The sequence below is a fragment of the Ranitomeya variabilis genome, chromosome 2 (genome assembly GCF_051348905.1).
Source record: "Ranitomeya variabilis isolate aRanVar5 chromosome 2, aRanVar5.hap1, whole genome shotgun sequence".
In the NCBI taxonomy this organism is placed as follows: Eukaryota; Metazoa; Chordata; class Amphibia; order Anura; family Dendrobatidae; genus Ranitomeya; species Ranitomeya variabilis.
Genome location: NC_135233.1, coordinates 640882326 through 640904765, shown reverse-complemented (window position 1 = coordinate 640904765; position 22440 = coordinate 640882326). Strand labels below are relative to the sequence as shown.

The following is a 22440-nucleotide window of genomic DNA, read 5'->3' as shown; positions in this document are numbered from 1 at the left end:
GAGCACGGGGGAGCGGGCAGGACGACGGGGGAGCGGACAGGACGACTTAGGGGGGCGGACCACATAACGGAGGACTGGGGAGGAGATCGGTGGGTGTGGGGGGGACAGATTAGGTTTTCCAGCCATGGCCGATGATATTGCAGCATCGGCCATGGCTGGATTGTAATATTTCACCAGTTTTTTAGGTGAAATATTACAAATCGCTCTGATTGGCTGTTGAATGTGAAACTGCCAATCAGAGCGATCGTAGCCACGGGGGGGTGAAGCCACCCCCCTGGGCTGAAGTACCACTCCCCCTGTCCCTGCAGATCGGGTGAAATTGGAGTTAACCCTTTCACCCGATCTGCAGGGACGCGATCATTCCATGACGCCACATAGGCGTCATGGGTCGGATTGGCACGGGTTTTCATGATGCCTACGTGGCGTCAAAGGTCGGGAAGGGGTTAAACAAAAAAAAAGGAGCAATACAAATTATACAAAAAGACAGATTACTAACTTTTAGCATTAGACAATACATGCAAATTGTAACTGTACCTTGAAATGGCTCCTCCGGTTACCTCTCTCAGAAGTCGACAGTGGTGGGGAACAAACTCGAGAAGCTTGTTATACATAACCTGCAGACCATTTGGATGGGATTGTACATATTGTTCTACTATAACCTGTCAAAATAAGATAAATTACTAGTGTGACCTACCGTAAATAAATGAAATATGCATCTCAACATCTGAGAACTTCTGAAAAGGGCTACACCTGCCTTAGAAGTAGAACATAGGTAAAATATGAGGCATGAGTAAATCCTCAAAGTTAGCAAGAACAATTTACCTAGAAGGATAAATTGTACTGTAAGAATTACTATTGTTTGCATGGTTCAAGGGAATGGGTCATCATAAAATGATCTACTGTTTAACCCCTTAACAACCGGGGTCATTTTTGGTTTTGCATTTTCATTTTTTGCTCACCTTCTTCCAAGAGCCATAACTTTTTTATTTTTTTGTCAAAATGGCCATGTGAGGGCTTGTTTTTTGCGGGACGAGTTGTACTTTTGAACGACGCCATTGGTTTACCATGACGTGTAATAGAAAATGGGAAAAAAATTCCAAGTACGGTGAAATTGCAAAAAAAATGCAATCCCACACTGCAGCCCTGCGCTATATAGCAGATATGCTTACTTGCTATGAGCGCTAACCACCAGGCGGCGCTCAAAGAGATCCAGCAATGACAACCACAGGGGTCTCCTGCTGACCCCGGGTTGTCATGCCAATCCATCGGCGACACGTCGTCATGCGCGCATGCATGTTAAATGCCGCTGTCAACGTTTGACGGAAAAGGTGCAGGCTCATGATTGGAGCCCGCACCAAACAGGGGGAGGCATCCAATGACAGACTATGTCAGTCATTGGACGTTAAGGAGTTAAATCAGGTTTTGTTTGTATTCTTTAAATTTTTCATATCTTGAACCTAAAAGTCAGTATAAATCCTTCAACCCCTTCGCGCCACAGCCTGTTTTCACCTTCCTAACAAGGCCAATTTTTTTTTTTTTTACTTCTTATCAGTGTCACTTTGTGTTGTAACTCTGGAACGCTTCTATATATCCCAGTGTTTCGGAGAATGTTTTCTCCTGACACATTGTACTTCATGATATTAGTAAATTTAGGTCAATATATCTTTGTAAAAAGATGCAAATCATACATTTTACAAACATTTTGAAAAAGTCAAAATTTTTGAAATTCACATTTTTGTGCTGTCAAAACAATTATGTTTATGATCTCAAAACATATGTCAGCATATGTCCTATATCTAAGAAATCCCCCAAACAAGACCCCCGTTGTAAAAACTCCACCCCTCATGCTATTCAAAACTGCATTCATGAATGTTAACCCTTCAGGTGCTTCACGGGAATAATAGCAATGTGGAAGAAAATAATGAAAAATTATGTTTTTCCACAACATTTTTTGCTTTAGCCCCAAATTTTTCATTTTCACAAGGGTAACCAGAGAAACTGCACAACAAAGTGAGTGAGCCATTTTCTCCAGAGTATGCTGATGCCTCATATGTGGGGGAAAACTACTATTTGGACACACGGCAGGGCTCGGAAGGGAAGAAGTGCTATTTGACATTTCGAGCACTGAATTTGTCATAACAGACTGCGGACACCATGTTGTGGTGGCAAAACAGGAGAAAAATCCCAAAGAGGATTCCATTTTGGACACTACACCCCTCAAGGAATGTATCAAGGGGTGTGATTAGCCTTTTGAACCCATAGGGCAGGGCATATCAGTACGCATGCACAGGAGCTGCGACATGAAGCAAGGAGGACGACATCGTATGAAGATGGGAGGCGCTGGACCTGGACCTGCGACGCCCATCGGACCCAGACCGCCCCTGGGTGAGTATAATCTAACTTTCTTTTTCTTATCTTTCAGGTTACATCGGGGGCTTATTTAGCATTACAGAATGCTGTAGATAAGCCCCTAATGACGGTGGCTGCAGCTGATATGCGAAAAATGAGGTGACAGATTCCCTTTAAAATTTGAAATTGCTGGTCAACGTTTAACCTTTAACTTCCTATCAAAAAGTTTAAAAATTGTGCTGATGTAGACATGTGGCAAATGTTATTTTTTAAACTATTTTGTGTGACATAACTCTGGTTTAAGAGAAACACGAACGGAGGTATCACTTATGTGCTGCTGAGATGGAATATCCTTAGGACTTAGGAATCCTTAGGAATACCTTATGGTCCAGGTTGGTCCTGGTGAAGAGGTCCTGAGTGACCTCGAAATGCGTAGACTTTTAACCTGTTCCAATAAATGTTTTCATCCTAAGGATATTCCATCTCAGTAGCGCATAAGTGATACCTCCGTTCGTGTTTCTCTGATTCCTGTGGTCGTCCTCTCGACCGCTATCTGTGCAGCAGCTGTTACATGCCGTTTGTGTGTTGTTATTTAGCAACTTAGCATGGTGAGTGTATCTCCCCTTGTTCCTGACACCCATTGTCATTGGATAAGACCTTATTGCACTTTTTCTTTCAAAGTTTATTCATATATCTCTGGTTTAAGGACATAACAATTGAAAGCTTGAAAATTAAAAAATTTGGGTTTTATTTCCGATTTTTTTCACAAATAAATTCAAGTCATATCGAACAAATTTGACCACTATCATGAAATAAAATATGTCACGAAAAAAAATGAGAATCAGTGGGATCCGATGGAGAGTTCCAGAATTATTACCTCAAAGGGACACTGGTCACAATTGTAAAATTTGACCTGTTATGAAGATGAAAACAGGCAAGGGGGGAGGGGGATAAAAAGGTTAAACTATGGGCACACGGCAGGGCTTGAAAGTGAAGGAGAACCATTTGACATTTTAGGGTATGTGCACACGTTGCGGATCCGCAGCGGATTTGACGCTGCAGATTCTCAGCAGTTTTCCATGCGTTGTACAGTACCATGTAAACCTATGGAAAACCAAATCCACAGTGCACATGCTGCAGAAAATACTGCACGAAAACGCTGAGGTTTATTTTCCGCAGCATGTCAATTCTTTGTGAGGATTCCGCAGCATTTTACACCTGCTCCATAATTGGAATCCGCAGGTGAAATCCGCACAAAAAGCCGCGGTAAATCCGCGGGTAAAACGCAGGGCGTTTTACCTGCAGATTTTTCAGAATCTGCGCGGAAAAATCCGAACACGAATCCGCAACGTGTGCATATACCCTTAAAGGGAACCTGTCACCCCGTTTTTTGAAGATGAGCTAAAAATAGCGTTAAATAGGGGCAGAGCTGGGCGTTACATTAGTGTCTTTTGTGTGCCTTTATTACCCACCTATGCTGCCGAAATACCTTTGCAAAGTCGCCGTTTTGTGCTGTCACTCACGCTGGTCTGGTCCTATGGGCGTGGTGACAGCGCTGTTTCTCCCCCAGATCAGGCTCATCATTCCGTTGGTGGCGTAGTGGTGTGCGCATGTCCAACAGAGAATATCCACTGTCCAGGTGATGAAAGAGCGCGATCTGCGCTATTCAGCCGTTTACCGGTGGTCGGCAGCATAGGTGGGTAATAAAGACACACAAAAGACACTAATGTAACGCCCAGCTCTGCCCCTATTTAACGCTATTTTTAGCTCATCTTCAAAAAACGGGGTGACAGGTTCCCTTTAAGCACAGATTTTGCAAGAAGAGACTATGGGTGACAAAAAAGCAGAAACCTGCCACAAGTGACCCCATTTTGGAAACTACACACTTCTTGAGGAATTCATCTAGGGGGTGTATTGAGCATTTTAAACAGACAGCCGATACACAGAATAGTGCAACATTAGACTGTGAAAATGAAATGTATTTACCGTATTTTTCTCACTAAAATGTTTTAGCCCCAAATATTTAATTTTTAAAAGGGCTATTAGGATAAAATGGACCTCACAGATTGTTACGCAATTTCTCCAGAGTATATCAATACCCCATATGTAAATTTTTTGTAAAAACTGACCATCACTTCCAAACATAGACTAGTTTGAACAGGTGCTAACCTAGAGTCACCAACGCATATACAATCAAATAAATAAGACAACACTCTGTAGCGCCACAGAGTGCTGCCTTATTTATTTGATTGTTTATGAGTTGGTGATTCTAGGTTAGCACCTGTTCAGACCTAGTCTAGTTTGGAAGTGACGGTCAGTTTTTTTAAATTTGTATTCATTAGCCTTCTGACTGAGCAATCCGCCTCTTAGCCACAGGCGTTTTTAATCACAGCAGGACCACTACCCCTCCACAGAGATATAGATTTTAGTCTAAGAGAGGATTCACAGGTTCCCATACATATGAAGACTTTATTCTAAGCGAGGATTGGCATTGTTAGGTCCTGGTAAACGAGAAATGGCTTATCGTGGCTACCAGGTACACATGAATTGGCCAATTTATGTGCTAAACTTTCAAAATTTTTCATATTCCTAGTGAAGTAATGCAATTCAATTTTCATATTTCATGTTTGCGAGCTTTGGCGCTACAGAATGCTGCCTTATTTATTTGATTGAATACCCCCATATGTAGTTGGAAGCTACTTTTCATGCAATGTCAAGCTCAGAAGGGAAGGAGCTCTATATTATAGTGCAGATTTTGCTGGAATGGTTTCCGGATGCCAGGTCACATTGGCAAAGCCACTGAGGTGCCAGAACAGCAGAACCCCCATAACTGACCCCATTTTACAAACTGCAGCCCTCAGTAATCACATTGACACCACAGGTGTGTCACAGGTGTTTATACCTTTGGGTAAGAAATGATTACATTTTTACTACTAAAATGTTGTTTTAGACCCAGATTCATTTTCAAAGGGTAAATAGGTAAAAAAGCAATCAATTTGTTACACAATTTCTCCTGAATGTTGCAAAACTCATTGGTCACACGGCAGGGCTCGGGAGGGAGGGAGCATCATTTTACTTTTGCGACAGATTGTCATAGCATAGTTTGTGGGTGGAAAAAAAATAAAAGTGGGACTTCAACATTTACTTCTCTTATCACTTGTCTAATGCATTGCAATACCCAAAACTGCAATGAATTAGGCTACGTTCACACTAGCGTTGTGCGCCGCTGCGTCGTCGACGCAACGCACAACGCACGCAAAAACGCTGCGTTTTGCGACGCATGCGTCGGTTTTTGCCGAAAATCGGACGCAAGAAAAATGCAACTTGTTGCGTTTTCTTGGTCCGACGCTTGCGGCAAAAAAGACGCATGTGTCGCACAACGCAACAAAAAAAAACGCATGCGTCCCCCATGTTAAGTATAGGGGCGCATGACGCATGCGTCGCCGCTGCGTCGCCGACGCAAACCCGACGCACATTAGCTTAACGCTAATGTGAACGTAGCCTTAGATTTGCCTGCTTGACACTAACCGAACACATTTTAGAATGCTCCTGCCATCATGTAAATAAATAAAATGTAACAAGCCACCATAGCTAGCAGACCCAGAGACCATTATATGACCTCTGGTTGCCATTACTATCATCAGCAACCCGTGGGGGTGTCGATCGGGTGTGGGAGAAAGCCAACACCCTCTCCTAACCTGATAAATGCTGCAATCGCTATTGCAGGCACCACTATCACTTAGGCCTCTTTCACACTTCAGTCTTTTTGTTTCCGTCCAAATCTGTCATTTTGTGAAAAAATCGGATCCAGCAAATGTTGCTGCTGGATCTGTTTTTTTCTCATAGACTTGTATTAGCGATGGATTGTGACGGATGGCCTTCCGTTTCATCCGTCGTATGACGGATCCATCGTAAATTCTGTGTCTGTCGGGTGGAGACAACGCACGTAGAAAAGTTTTTTGTGTACGTCGTAAAATCGCCCAGCGACTGATCTCTCTCTCGAATTCTGTTTCTTAAAATTCCAGCTTTAACTACATCAATGCATCTGTTTTTTACAATTGGCAGAGGATCCGTCTTTTCCTGACTTTGACGGATTGTGACTGATTCTAAAAAACGGATGTGTGAAAGGGGTCTTAAGCTGGGCTCCCAGTGGATGTCATATGGGCACAGCTTATGTGCCCATATGATCGAAACGATATAATCATGCATCAGTTTGTGGGAACCCCTTCCCAATCACGATGTACACTTGCGTCATATGTTGGAAGGGGTTAAACAGCTCTCTTAGCTCTAATGAGGAAGGTGCATTTACTTTGAAAATCCGGAGAAATACACCAACCTGATCCTGACTGAGCGATTTTCTTTTTTTTGCAGTTTAGTGTTTTCCTCCCCTTCTTCCTAAAGTCATATTTTTTTTTATTTTTCTGTAGACATAGCTGTATGAGGTTTTGGTTTTTTGTGGGATCAGTTGTAGTTTTGATTAACATCATTCATTTTAACATTCAATGTACTGGAAAACGGGAAAGAGTTACAAGTGCAATAAGAGTGTAAAAAAAACCCCTAAAATTCCATAATTGTTTTTTGGGTTTTGTTTTTATATCATTCATTGTGCTCTAAAAATGTCCTGCCAATATTACATCACAGGTCAGTATAATTACAGCAATACCAAAATTGTAAAGTATAACGTGCAAGTATGGTATACATATATTATTTTGAGAGACCTGTGTTCATTTTATGCTGATGGGTATGTGTGAGGGCTCGTTTCTAAGCATAGTGAGATGATTTTTTTGATAACTTTGGGACAGAGATTTTGGATTGCTCTGTAATGCATTTATTTACGGAGTTGAGACCAAAGATAAATTAAGATTTTGGCATTATGATTTTTTTTCCCTTTAATGATGGTCTTAAATTCGTTTTATATTTTGATAGATCTAACTTGTACAGAGGCAGCAATAGCACATTTTCATTTCTATATTTTTCAATGTATAAAGCGAGGCGGTTAAAATGTTTTTATTTTTTCATGTTTTAAAACTTTTTAATTTAAATTCACTTTTTTAACTTCCCTATGGGGACTTGAATCTGATTGTTTGATCACAAATACTTTATAATGCAATATCAAAGTATTGCAGCACAAAGAAAACTGTGGTTGCCCATCAGTGGTTGAGGCTCATAGGAAGATAGCAATTATGGGGACCTTCAGGATGCCCCTGGAAAACCCACTGGATCTCCGCCATTGCCAGAAGATGCAGCCATATCATCTGAAGGGTGAGTGACCGTGTAGGGGTAACTGTGTCTAAGGCTGCCTGTACTACTTTTTCAACAGAACTTTGTCCTCCAGTTTCTCCTGCATCTGAATGACGATCATAATAAATACCAACTGTCTAGATTATTAAACAGTCTACATCTCTCCTCCATGCTGCAGAGGCTATTGAGACTGTCACACTGGCTATGGCGCATGAAGGCAGCTATGCAATGGTAGTAACACTACTAGCTAAGCCAGCACAAACATCTCAACTCCTCATGTAGACTTCTGGAATGGAGAAGTCGCATGTGTGTGTGTGTCTCCCCCTGCATCCTGGGAGCAATTCTGAGTATCTGCATTAATTCTGAAGACCCTGCACAATAGCACTTCCCCTGTCATTCTCAGTATCTGTAATTGTTCTGTACACACAGTACTGTATAAAAGTTTAGGCAGCTGCTGCAAAGTAAGAATACTTTTAAAAACAGAAGCGTTGATTATTTATTTTTGTCAATTAAAACGGAAAGTGAATGAACAAAAGAAAAATCTAAATCAAATATTTGGTCTAAGCACCCTTTGCTATCATAACAGCATAAGAAGAATCAATTATTTTAGCCATACTTGCACAGGGTTTTTGAAGAATTTTGGAAGGAAGGTTGTTCCAAACATCTTGGAGAACTAACCACAGATCTTCTGTGGATTTAGGCTTATACTATGTATATAGACACTACATAATAACACGTCTTTCCTGTATCCTGGATGTAATATAGACACTGCACAACACCACCAAGGCCTATGTAGATGGGCCGATTTTGGCTAGTTAAAAAAAATGCAAACTGACTATATACTAGTTGATTGTCATTCATTTACTGACCTCTTTACACAGGATTGTGACAAATGATAGGAACAGAACGATTGTTAATTGTAAATGTGCTGCCGATGATTATTTTTTTGCCAACATAAACCACGAACAAAAAAAATATATATCTATATTACTAAAGGAAATGTCATTATAAAATTCTTATATAGCTTAAATGAGCAAATCCCAATTATTTTGTGAAAGGGGGTAATCATAACAAAAATCAAAATGGCGGCAGTCTTGTTACACTGACAGAAACTTTCTGCATTCAAATATGAGGTATGCCAGTAATGGGAATATAAACAAACATTCTATAGCTAAGAATATTGAGATTTTCAAACAAAGTAGTTGTATGCTTTAAGACATACCTCATCAATATACGGTTTTACCAGCACCTGACCAACAAGTGCTTCGGCGTCTTTTGTTTTGTCAATCGTTGCATATGTTCTCAAGCAGTGACGAATTATATCCACATTAGAGGTCTGAAGGCCTTCTAACAAGAGACCTTCCAGAGAGCGTTGTAACATAGCTGTGATGCCAGCAATACGCTTAAAGGTAGAAAGGGAAGCAAAATTTGTGTTAGTGAACAACAACAAATTTTGAAAGGAACAAAAAGAACATCAGACTCTAAAGGGATTCTCCATGTGATAAAATGACCTGTCACATAATCCAAACTGCAGCCCATCGCAGTCATGTGTTAAGATGGGCTGTTATCTAGAAATGCCGCTTTAGACGGGTCTCAACTGTCAATAGTATCATAAGCACAAATACTTCAGTGATCTGCCAGAGCAAGGCTGTGACAGGAGAATAAATCTTCATCCTAAAGAAATTAAAAAAACCTTTGTGCTCATTCAGTAAAAAGATTTATGCCGTTTAATGTCATAGTACTGTCTGAAAGCACACTGAGGTTTGTACGTATGTCTACAATACTGCTTCTCTGACAGTTGAGACACAGAACTCTGTAGCAGTGTCTGTTCAGGCGGCAACCCATTCTGACATGAGACAAGAAAGGCATGCAGTTCCAATTATGTGCCATTTAATTATATTCCTGGAGAAACCCTTGATGACTATCTCAGAACATACAAATATAATTTCTTGAAATAAACCCTTAAACAGAACAATTGCCTCAAAACATGTGTTGAAATATGGAGAAACAGTTTTGTGCAATAGTATTAAAACTTGCCTGGGACCCGGTCATCCCCAAAAATGCTTTCAACAATTCAAAAAGTTGAATTAGAGATTTTTCATTTAAAAAAAAAAAAATGTACTTGATTTTAATGGTATAAAATATGATGAAAAGTAGTTTAAAAAGTCTGGATATCTTCAACTTTTAATCACTAGGGAGTGCAGCTGCTGAAACTTCATGTAGTGCAAGCTCACATTATAACTGGAGTAATTGTGGACAGGATCTCCTCAATGTGTGCTGTCACTCATGTCCTCCCATTCTGGGCGTTTTAAAAATGATAAGGGAAGATGACGTTTAGGATCACAGGGTGAAGACATTGTGTTGGTTACTTCAAAGAAATACTAACATGTGATCAGTGTCACAGGGGACTGCTGTCATCGCCGATATGGTTAGATGGCACTGTTCACTGAATCACACATGATAGATAAATGGTATCACAGAATAGGGTTAGTCGCATCGCTCAGCAGACTATCACACATGAGAAAATTAGGTTAGATACATGGCTCTGTAGACTGTATCCCACCTGATGGGACTACATACATGGCATTAGATGCATGGTTCTGCTCAGTGGAAAGCCTCATTCAGGTGTCTGTAATGCAGGCATGTCTGAGTGAGGCTTTATGGATGTGTCTGCAAAGCACAGCAGACTTCAGATGCACTTAGCAGGCGCAGCAGTAAAGCCACATTCAAATGTCCCTGCATTATAGGCAAGTGAATGAGGCTTTACACTGACTGAGCAAAGGGAGACAGTGCTCAGCATTCAGTAGTGTCATGAGTTCACTTCTGTGAGCTAAATACTGGGGTGACAGCAGTGGTGACCATAGGTTGGGCAGGCGGCATCGTGCTACTAGTGACAGGCTACTGATCTGTTCTCAGCACTGGAAGAGGTCACTCAGCAGCATTGTTCTCACAGTTCAGAGCTGCAGAGGCGAATTCTTCTTGCCATGAGAACACTTGGTGTCCTGGCATTAGCAGTGCAATATCAGGCTCCCTGACCTGTGCAGTTCTCACCGCTGCTGCAAGGATCTTCTGTTATCGGTGGCCACTGAACACTGTGTGAGTGGTGCAGGGTAAATTGCAGCTCAGAGCACAGCTTTGGACTACAATAAAATGGCACTGGGCTCTCCCCCCAGAGCTGTAAACTGGATAGCCCAGGTGGTGTGCCTAGTTCACAGCTAAGACAGCCAAAGTATAGGAGATACGGTCGACCAGCAACCACAGTCTCCTATGGCCTTTGGATGCAGTATTTGCGGGTAAAGCTGGAGTCACACTAGTGTATAGCATCCGATGCGATATGCTAATGACCCTCGTATCCTGCTGTGCTGCGAGTGGGAGCCAAGTGTCATGCGTCTGTGCTCCCAGCCTCTCACGTGACAGGATAGGAAAACAGTTGCGGAGGAGGCGGAGAAATTAATTTCTCCATCTCCTCTGCTGCTGGTGTCGGTGGGAATCGCACTGCACTCGGGTGACATCAGAGTGTTGTGCGTTGTGTCACTCTCACCCATAGACTTGTATGGGTGCAAGTGAGCCGAGTCTCGCTGCCAATCGCAGCCATTGTTCTCGCACGCCGAATCAGCAAGAGAAAATCACTGGTCAGTGCTATGCGAGGTTTTATTGCATAGCATTCGGCCGTGTTACACGGTTGTGTGACTCCGGCCTAAGTGTCATGCTCACATACATACATACTAGCAAACAAAAATGTCAACCCTAGTTGCTGAAGAAAAAAATTAAATGTTAATACACTACATTTAATTTTATATGAAAAATAGCTGAATAAACAATTACTAATACAAAAATTTAAATTGCTACATTCCTTTTTTAGAGTGTAAAAAAGTAAATCTAAAAAAAAAAGAGAAACAAAAACAACGTAATCTGAGCACGTATAACTATTAATCTGACAAAATATAAACAGGGAGCTTTGGTGTAGGTGTAATATACTCACAGGTCTGACTTTATCTAGAAGAGGCATGCCTTTGCTTTGTACAGCATGAAACTGCAGCTGATTAAATTCTGTTGCAATCCGTTCCAAAATCTGCCCAGTTAGCAATGTGCTTTAAACAAGATAAAACAGGAAGAATGCATTTAACGCTAATTAAATGATTATAACTTTTGTTTTAAAATACGTCCCTTCATTATAAGACATAATCCATCACCTAGAGCTCCTAATATATCAGCTCATCAGACAGGGGAACTGTGCAGTGTTAAGCAACACTGGAGAGGTTCAGCAAGGAAGATTAGAGCAAGTTGAATATTTCATTCTTTGCACTGCAAAACTACCGTAACTTCAAATTTACAGTGCCGGTCAATTTATATTGTGGCTATTAAACAAATTCTTGAGAACTCCTTAATACCGTGTTAAACACAGAACATTTTCCGTCTGGAAATTCTGGACAGAAAATCTTCTTCATTTGCACCCTGGGGCAATGCACACTCAAAGTAAAACTCCAGGCTCCCTCTAAGCACATAGTTAGAGAGAACATATTATACACTTTACAACACTGTACTGGGGTAAAAAAGCACAAATGTTAGTGCGCAAGTCTTTTGTGTTGACTTTTATGCACTCCCATGACCTAACATTTACAGAAATTGCAATAAATTATAGCATATGTCTATGGCATATTTCTACGTCTCTAGCACAAGGACAGGTAAATATTGCAATAAATTTATTAAACAGCCCGCTTCCTGACAAATTTTCAACATTTTACTTCATTGGCCCTTTGATTAAGATCAATATAAGAAAATGTTGCACAGTGTGTTTCGCTCAGCACTGGATGAATGTATGTTACTGCACATGGCAAAACATTGCTCCATTGAAGAGAAAAAAATTCCTTTGATGAACCTTGCTGATTAAAAGGGAATCCGTCACCGCATTTGACCTATCTAACCTATTAGTATGGGCATACAGGTTATAGACTGCTGAAAAATGTTATAACTGTATGCCTCATATCAGCTGTGTTGTTGACAAATCATCTTTTATCACTTTATATAAATATTCCAGGCTATGGGGAGGATGTTGCCTGGAAGATAACTGCCTCCAGAGAATATTTTACATGAAGGGAGGGCTACCAGTGTGAGACAAGTGTGAGACAACACAGAACAGGAGAAATGAAATTTGTCTTTTTTGCCTCTCTCTGAGCTCTGCTGTATTGGAACAATATTACAGTCCTATCTGCCTGGAAGTTGGAAGCTGAGAGGAACCTGCAGATGTGTCAGGTATAACCACACACCGCTCTGCAGTGAGATCAGGAGAGCAGAGAGCGGCCATTACTCATCACACTGGTGACTCTCCCTTTGTGTAAAATAAGCTCTAGAGGCAGAGTTATCTTCCAGTCAATGTCCTCTCCATATCCTAAAAGAAGTCATTTATATAAAGTTATAAAAGATGATTTATCTGATATGAAACATACAGGGATGACTTTCTTCATTTTATAACCTATATGCCCATATTAATAGTTTAGATAGATCAAATGTGGTGACAGATTGCCTTTAATGCTGGATCATCACTTAATCTTTGGGTCTATGGCCTCAGTATACATGAGTAACCAATAATCGTCATTGTCTAACGGTTTATTCGGTTTCTAATAGTTCTACCCTTCCTATTAAGGGAATGTTTGCAAAGGGCGATTATACTGCAGCTTTTGTGAGCGGGAAGTTAACAGCATATTAAAGCAACAGCATTAAGTATAACATTTTACAAAAATCTCATCCACATGCTATGTGAAAAAAATGGACCATAAACTGATCTGCACTACAGATCTTTAATCTGCAGCAAGTCAATTTATAATACTGATTTTCAATGTGGATTTTACTCTAAGCAATGTAAAAAAAAGACCCACAACAGTAAATCTGACCCCTGCTCGCAACCACATCATGTGCGCATGTGGAAGGTATTTGTCCCACACATCTATCCCATTCATTAGATCTGTAGCCGTAATAACTAGCGATGAGCGAGTGTACTAGGGTGACCTCTGAGTATTTATGACTGCTCGGAGATTTAGTTTTCATCGCCGCAGCTGAATGATTTACAGCTACTAGCCTGCTTGATTACGTGTGGGGATTCCCTAGCAACCAGGCAACCCCCAAGTACTCAGCCTGGCTAATAGCTGTAAATCATTCAGCTGCAGGGATGAAAACGAAATCTCCGAGCACTAAAAAATTCTCGGAGGTCACCCAAGCAACGAGTACACTTGCTCATCACTAGTAAGAACTGCAGAAGTGATGATATTGGCCACACTCACCACCCTATAAAAGGGGCATGCCTGATTACCCCATTAAACAGGCTGGGTGCTCTTTTTCACCAGCTCATCTTTTCTTCATTGTATATGCGACTGTAAAGCAGATCAATGGGACTATATATTTTTGCTGTGAAATCTTTTCAAAACAATCACATCTTTGAAAAGACCAGTAGATCACAGCAGATTTCCTTTGGCAGATTTGCAGTCTTAAGGTACCTTCACACGAAACGACATCGCTAGCGATCCGTGACGTTGCAGCGTCCTGGCTAGCGATATCGTTTCGTTTGACACTCAGCAGCGATCAGGATCCTGCTGTGATGTCGCTGGTCGCTGAATAAAGTCCAGAACTTTATTTGGTCGTCCGATCGCTGTGTATCGTTGTGTTTGAAAGCAAAAGCAACGATACCAGCGATGTTTTACACTGGTAACCAGGGTAAACATCGGGTTACCAAGCGCAGGGCCGCGCTTCGTAACCCGATGTTTACCCTGGTTACCAGCGTAAAAGTAAAAAAAACAAACAGCACATACTTACATGCGTCCCCCAGCGTCTGCTTCCTGACACTTACTGAGCGCCGGCCCTAAAGTGAAAGTGAAACCGCTGTGCTGTTAGGGCCGGAGCTCAGTCAGTGTCAGGAAGCAGACGCTGGGGGACGCATGTGAGTATGTGCCGTTTGTTTTTTTTACTTTTACGCTGGTAACCAGGGTAAACATCGGGTTACTAAGCGCGGCCCTGCGCTTAGTAACCCGATGTTTACCCTGGTTACCCGGGGACCTCGGCATCGTTGGTCGCTGGAGAGCGGTCTGTGTGACAGCTCTCCAGCGATCAAACAGCGACGCTGCAGCGATCGGCATCGTTGTCGCTATCGCTGCAGCGTCGCTTCGTGTGAAGGTACCTTTATCCTACACAAACTATGCTGACACATCTTTGTTGGAAGGACCACCCTTTCATAACAGTTTCTGAACTGTGATCCACATCTACCCCCTACAGATCATGATTTGTCAATATTCACAGAACATTTCTGGGCCATTAACAATCCAATGTAAAGTATTGTAGAAACGCTAAAAACATGTTGGGGTACTTGAGAACACTGCTCTAGAAGAGATTTTTTTAATGCAACTGTGTGCTTGTCTCTAACAGGTTTCACCATAATCATACATGAAATTATTTTTATAGAACCATGCCATTTTATTCTGAATGCTTTCTTATTGTTAATGATCAGAGCATATGGGAAGGTCACAGACAGCTGCTATCCTGTTCCAAACTTACTGACAAATACTGTATAGCATTAGGAGCCATGTGAACAGTAGTCCTTTGGCTCTGCACTGCAGCGACACACATGGGCATTCCATGTACCCCTGTATAGCTTCTATGAGAGAAAACTACCATTGGTTGGCATTCATTTTACTGACAGATTCATACAAAATCAGAGCGGAAAAAACCTCCCCAAGCATAAATATGGGTAAAAGGCGTACAGGAATTTATACAGTGCAATCATGTGCCTGTGTGCATGAGGCCCAAGTCTCACCCGTTTAGCTCAGCATTTTCTTTATGGTTCTGGGAGTTCAAAATGTTTTCAATCTTCTCAACAGAACGTATAACATGAATCATCCTTAACACACACATCTGAAACAAAGAAAAGTTAGCCATCAAACCCAAGATTCAGCATGTTCTGTCTGGATGAGGTTATTTACCGCATTATGAAGGCCAGAATTGGGAGCTCTTCACAAATTGTGATAAACATCCTAATAAATGTTCATATGGCCTGTGCCTCAGATCATTGCCCAGTCTAAAAGGCCAAGCACTTCAATGACAGAACGCTTGATTGGAGTTTGATCACATCTCTTATCCAGGCTTAAAAATGAGCATTTGCCAGCAGATCCCCTCATATCAATAGGGAATGTGATCCTTACAATTGTGTAAAGTTTATGACAGCAGTGGACAGAAATACATGAACAAGTGTTTGCATAAACCCATCTGTGGAAATACGGGGGGTCAGTGGTGCTATCGTCTGCTGGCTCGAGACTGCTTGGGCCAGGGCTCATCCCACTTAACACCCACTTTCTTTTTACCGTGGGCTTAATACTACCCAGGCAACAAAGGATGAGGGTAAAACAGTGTGGCAATACTTTACTGAACCACAAAACAGACAACAACATATAAAACATTCCCTGCAAAATACCCAAGAGGGTGCAAAATTACAAAGTCTCACCCTTCCGCTGGCACGTCAGGATTAGAAAGCAGCTGCGACTTAGGAGCTTCCAGGGCCAACTACCCCACCTGTGGCACCCACAGAGAAGAGGTACTGACAAGATAAGGAAGCTGACAGTTCATTGAGATACAAGGCCAGGTGACGGGAGGGTCACAACCTATCTTCTCCAAACATCTCCATGGAGCCAGATAACCAGTGGGTCCTAATCCTGGGCTTACCCGAAGGTATCCATGGGGCTCGAGTGACCAGTGAGTCCAAATTCTGACTTTCCCAAACATATTAATGGGTTCAGTGATGGTCAATGGAACAGATCTGTATTGTTTTCAGATGGGCTGTGGTAACCTAAACTGGCATTTTCTTAGAATATCAAATCTGTGTCCCTTGTGATTGAGACATGACGTTCTGGCAGCTATCTTGTAGAGTGTTCCTGGATGTGGTTTTGTAAAGAGTCTCTAGTACTTTGGATCCCTGGTTAAAGAGGCATATAAACCTTATATAGTTCACAACTGTTGTCCTTCTAGCCATCATCCAGAGGTCAAGAGGAAGGCGTGATGAGATTAATTTGCATTGTTTGAATATTAAATCAATTTGTATAGTTTTTCCTCTTCTGTTTTGCAAGTCAACAAGCCACAGGACCCACAGAATGGTCAATCAACATATTAAGCAAAAATCCATTGTTCAATGACCCTACATCACCGTCTCGCAAAGATAGCAGGCAATAAGCCGTAGGAACTGATATAAGAGGCAAACATCAGCCATTCAAACATATCAAAAATCAATGTTTAAGGCTCGTATGACAACAGTCTATGGTTCTTGACCAACTGAAGAATCAACACAAATTCAAAAGTCAACATAAATATAACAGTCTATGCCTCCGGGCTTACTGAAAATAGACATCTGGATAACTAAGATTAAATGCAGTATCATCACACCATCATTTAGCAATTTAGAGGCCTGAGTAAAAGGACCCTTAACTGTGCCCTACGGTTTAGAAGATACAATCCCTCATTTCAGTAGGAGTCAACAAAATCCACATGTAAACTGATGTCACAGTAGCATAAAGATCTACCACCATCAAAATAAAAAAAAATCAGCATGAGGATCATGGACTTGCCTTTTTTTTTCGTATATCATCTTGTTTGGCCAGACGTTCATCTACCGCACTTATGCTGTCATTAACTGATGTTTTCAGGCTCTGAAAATTGGAAGAGGCGATTTAAGTTTAGTAAAGCTATATAGTGTGTCATATGATAGAGCATGCATCTGGTGCAATCACGGTACCAGTATTTAAACCAGTCTTTTGCTGGTTTTATCAAAATAAAGTTTATAATATCTATAGATCCATTTTTTGTTGCAACGAATTTGTATAACCAAAATGTAAGAAATATACCAGACATACCAATACTTCTTCTTTCAATTGTCCCAGTGGTACGGAAAGTTGACCCAGAGCTTTATCCATTCCAACCTGTACAATAAGAATAGGAAGATCTCAAACAAAATCAAACTTTTTGTTTTCAAATAGCAGCATGGTCACTATGTCCCAATAAAGCCAATTGCCTCCCACAAAAGGAAACCAAAAACACCAATGCAAGAGATGGTGGGAGCCTTGAGTACAACATCCTGGGTTCATTCCGATGCACGGTGACTCCAATAGCTTGGTATCATTTTTCCATAGCCATTTTATTCAAGTGCTTGCGGCAAATTTTTAATTTTTTACTTTTTTTTTTTTTTTACAAATTCAGGGATCAAAAGCAAGATGACCTATTGTTTAAATCAGATTTTCATGGTAAACTTAAAAAAAAAAGTGCAATTTTTAACTGAGCTATCGGCAGGTAGTTGCTAACTCCATTGATGTTCTTTGGTGCAACGATCTCCCCCCTGGTCATTGCACTGATGGCAGAGATTCTCCTGCTTCCAGTGTGGTCACGTCGATACAGCAGCTCCTTCTCTGGCCACTAAGTCTATAAGGAACAGATGACTTTTCAGCAGCCACATAGAAAGCAATAGACTTGTTCTGACTTACTGACTTCTACAGGAGTGCTTTCTAGGTATGCTCTGATCTGAGAAAAGGTCACTATGCAGAAAGTGGGTGGGAGCTGTTCCCATCAGATTGTGGATGCTGTGGCAGTAAGGAACTATTTAAATGCTCCTGTCTGTGACTAGACATAAGCATCTAAATGGTTAAAATAGTGGCGATTAGTGGCTTGTATAATATGCATTGACACTGTATTCTTCTCTCAGTGCAAGGCCTGGTGTCCAAATCAATGCCTGTTATATTATAACCAGTGTATCAAGTTGGATAAAACACATAAGGTGGGCAGCTAGAGTAAATCAATTCTTCAACAATGATAAAAAGGTTTTTTATTCACAACGCGTTTCAACACCGTACTGGCTACTTTATTGAGCGGAAAAAAAACAAAAACGACAGGATAGGAGAACCTTGATTTTGCAGAACCTGTGGTACTGCAGTAAATAGTGTGAGCAATGAAACGATCGCAGGTTCAAGTCCTGTAGAGGGACTAGTTACTGAAAATGTAAAAACAATCATTAAAAACATATAAAAGTTTAAATACCACTCTTTTCCTCAAACATAAATGGTGAAATTTTAAAAATAAAAAATCTAAGCGCCATCCATTTTTTTCCCACAAACTAACTAAGCTGAATGGGTGAATTTGGTTCGCACATCAGATAAAAAACAAGCACCTCTTTTACAGATAGTCTGCAAAAAAACCTCTCAGCTCAGTGTAGAACAGGTATTTAAAACATGGACGTGGGAATGAGACCTAATAAAAACAATAGCGCAAATTCATGTGTTTAATCTCGTTCACCTCTTGTTGCCACATATTGACAGAAAGTCCTAAGAGGAATGCCCCTTTAAGGTTTTGTTTTTGAAAGTGTGTTAAAGGGGTACTCCAGTGAAAAATAAGTAAACACTTATTCTTAGGATCAGGGACACCTTACATTGGGGGGCTCTGAGAGCTGTGACCGGCACCGACTGGTAGAGACGGGAACTCTCCTCCCCATTACAATGGGGTGACAGTGAGTATGCTGGACACGTGCGCCATTCATTCCCTTTTCAGGTGCTGAATGCTGCACTCCGCATTTCCTGGAAGCCCAAAAGAGAAGGAGTGGACCAGCGGTAAGACATGTGCACTGCCGATCTATACTAATGGGGATAGAAGTGCCTCTTCAGGCATAAAAATGTAGTGCTCTGCTGATCGGTATAGGACCCAGTGATAATTAAGTCCTAATGGGGTAGTTTCACTGGACAACCACTTTAAAGGGAATCCGTCAGCAGGCATTTGCCATGTAATCTGACAACAGCATTATATAGGGATAGCTAAGTATCACTTAGTTTACTGGGGGCAGACGTTATGATGTAGTCGCAGTTTTCTCTGCTGCAGATCTAGCAGAGCTCAGTTGTTGAGCTGTCTGTAACCCTTCCCACACCACAGCTATACATATACATTGTATGGTGACAGAGCTGCTAATCACTGCTGGGGATGTGGTTGGATGCAGGTCAGTTGTCCTGTAGTGATAATCTCCTGCTGATAAGACACTGATTGTAGTGAAATAGCAAAACCCAGCTCAGTAAGTGACACATCGCTGTAACCTGGGTGTAAGCCCCTTCATCATGCTCCTCTTCGATGGCCTAGCAAAAACCTGCTGTCAGATTCCCCTTTAACACATCTGAAAGTATATGAAAATCAAAGAAATATATCGTACCAAATTGGTGGAGAGGTTGACAAAGTCTGCGTAGTCCTTGTTAATGAGCTCCACCATGGCAGTTTTCAGGAGACGGTAATAAATCTCAAGATCGTTCCGAAGATCTTCCAGCTGCACGCGCTTTCTACATTCTGACACAAAGTGGTCAACATCAAATGAGTCCTAGTGAGAGAGAAATATACATGTACACAACAGGAATGCAATATTTCACGAAAATTACCGATACCAGAGTCATGAAATGTAAAAATATATTAAAATGGAGAATGTAAGGGGTGCCATCACCCCGGAAAATGCTATATACCTGCAGATACAGGGATAATGTGCAGATAATAGCGTTACAATGCAGTCTGGCCGCTGCGCTGAAAGTGCAACTATTCGGAGAAAACTACGGTAACTTATTTTTCTTACTGGAGCCGACGGCTTTCAGTCATAGCGGCGCGCACAGAGCCACTACAGTCATCTCACTATACTGGGGGACGGCTGGAAGCATACCCAGCACTGACAGCCGGCTCTGCAGTGCATCTGTGGCACAACGTGCTGTCAGGCATAGTGCCAGGGTGTGTATACTGTATAATGAGCAGTGCTGGAAGTGGCAACTGAAAGCCGCTCTGTGCACGTCCCATGGCTGAAAGCCGCTCTGCGCACGTCCCGTGACTGAAAGCCGCTCTGCGCACGTCCCGTGACTGAAAGCCGCTCTGCGCACGTCCCGTGACTGAAAGCCGCTCTGCGCACGCCCCGTGACTGAAAGCCGCTCTGCGCACGTCCCGTGACTGAAAGCCGCTCTGCGCACGTCCCGTGACTGAAAGCCGCTCTGCGCACGTCCCGTGACTGAAAGCCGCTCTGCGCACGTCCCGTGACTGAAAGCCGCTCTGCGCACGTCCCGTGACTGAAAGCCGCTCTGCGCACGTCCCGTGACTGAAAGCCGCTCTGCGCACGTCCCGTGACTGAAAGCCGCTCTGCGCACGTCCCGTGACTGAAAGCCGCTCTGCGCACGTCCCGTGACTGAAAGCCGCTCTGCGCACGTCCCGTGACTGAAAGCCGCTCTGCGCACGTCCCGTGACTGAAAGCCGCTCTGCGCACGTCCCGTGACTGAAAGCCGCTCTGCGCACGTCCCGTGACTGAAAGCCGCTCTGCGCACGTCCCGTGACTGAAAGCCGCTCTGCGCACGTCCCGTGACTGAAAGCCGCTCTGCGCACGTCCCGTGACTGAAAGCCGCTCTGCGCACGTCCCGTGACTGAAAGCCGCTCTGTGGACTTTCCGTGACTGAAAGTCAGCGGCTCCTGGGAGGAAAGAAGGTAATTTTCTCCCAATGGTCGCATTTTCAGAGCAGCATTGTAACACTATTAACCTACACAGTATCACTAGATCTCCGGGAAACTGGCCCTTTAGATAAGGAAGCAGCAGGCAGTCAGCTCTAGCTCCCGGCATTGCTGCCACACAGGACACTGCTGCGCATACACAGCACGTATACAGCTGATGGTGCAGTGACTTCACACACAGACACTCGGGGGCACACAGGAGTCACAGACAACGGCTCCAACCTTCATGAACTCATCTTTATCGAAACACAAGGCGCTCGGGCTCTGCGGCAGCTGCATTCTCCCTCTCTCCATCACACAGCCTGACAACCCCCGGCTGACGCGGCACTTCCGCCAACCTCAAGGAGCTGATGACGGCGAGTCATAGAGAGCGACGCCTTGGGCAGGAAGCTACACATCACAGCGCCACCTGGTGGATGCCGACCGTGAACGCAGCATGGAGCTGAACTAACAGCATTACTATTATCAGTATTATTATTTTACACCAATATTCCTTACACAGGTGATAGTGGTAATAATTACAATAACCCTTACAGAGATATTAATAATAATAAGATATAATATTAATAGCAATTCATTGCAAATATAATAATTATTATTTACCGAGATAACAAGGTCAGAATACTAAAAAGTTAATAATAATCATTCACTACAGCAATGATAACAATAATAATTAAGACAATATTAAATTCATTATATAGAGGATAATATGCCTGTCATTATACAGTGGGGCTGTGCATGTGTGTGTCATTATACAGTGGGGTTGTGCGTGTGCCTGTCATTATACAGTGGGGATGTGCATGTGCCTGTCATTATACAGGGGGCTGTGTTTGTCTGTGTCATTATACAGTGGGGCTGTGCGTGTGTGTGTGTCATTATACAGTGGGGCTGTACATGTGCATCATACAGTGGGGCTGTGTGGGTATGTCATTATACAGTGGGGCTGTGCATGTGTGTGAGCTGCGTGTGTGTGTGTGAGCTGCGTGTGTGTGTGTGAGCTGCGTGTGTGTGTATGAGCTGCGTGTGTGTGAGCTGTGTGTGTGAGCTGCGTGTGTGTGAGCTGCGTGTGTGTGAGCTGCGTGTGTGTGAGCTGCGTGCGTGTGTGTAAGCTGCGTGCGTGTGTGAGCTGCGTGTGTGTGAGCTGTGTGTGTGAGCTGCGTGCGTGCGTGTGAGCTGCATGTGTGTGTCATTATACAGTGGGGTTGTGCATGTGCCTGTCATTATACAGTGGGGCTGTGCGTGTGCCTGTCATTATACAGTGGGGCTGTGTGTGTGTGTCATTATACAGTGGGGCTGTACATGTGCGTCATACAGTGGGGC

General features: G+C 42.5%; 1 protein-coding gene across 1 annotated transcript in view; it reads right to left on the bottom strand.

Annotated features, from left to right (window-relative positions):
• The window catches only part of COG2 (component of oligomeric golgi complex 2), a 90594-nt gene extending 69103 nt beyond the window's left edge, over window positions 1-21491 (bottom strand). The window contains exons 1-8 of the mRNA XM_077289117.1: window positions 21343-21491; window positions 19802-19963; window positions 17475-17540; window positions 17190-17270; window positions 15392-15489; window positions 11573-11681; window positions 8813-8992; window positions 535-659 (exon numbers count right to left, since the gene is read on the bottom strand). Of these exons, the coding sequence (XP_077145232.1) occupies window positions 535-659; window positions 8813-8992; window positions 11573-11681; window positions 15392-15489; window positions 17190-17270; window positions 17475-17540; window positions 19802-19963; window positions 21343-21414 (893 nt within the window). The 5' untranslated portion in view covers window positions 21415-21491. The remainder of the gene's footprint in view (window positions 1-534; window positions 660-8812; window positions 8993-11572; window positions 11682-15391; window positions 15490-17189; window positions 17271-17474; window positions 17541-19801; window positions 19964-21342) is intronic.
• Between the last annotated feature and the right edge of the window lie 949 nt (window positions 21492-22440).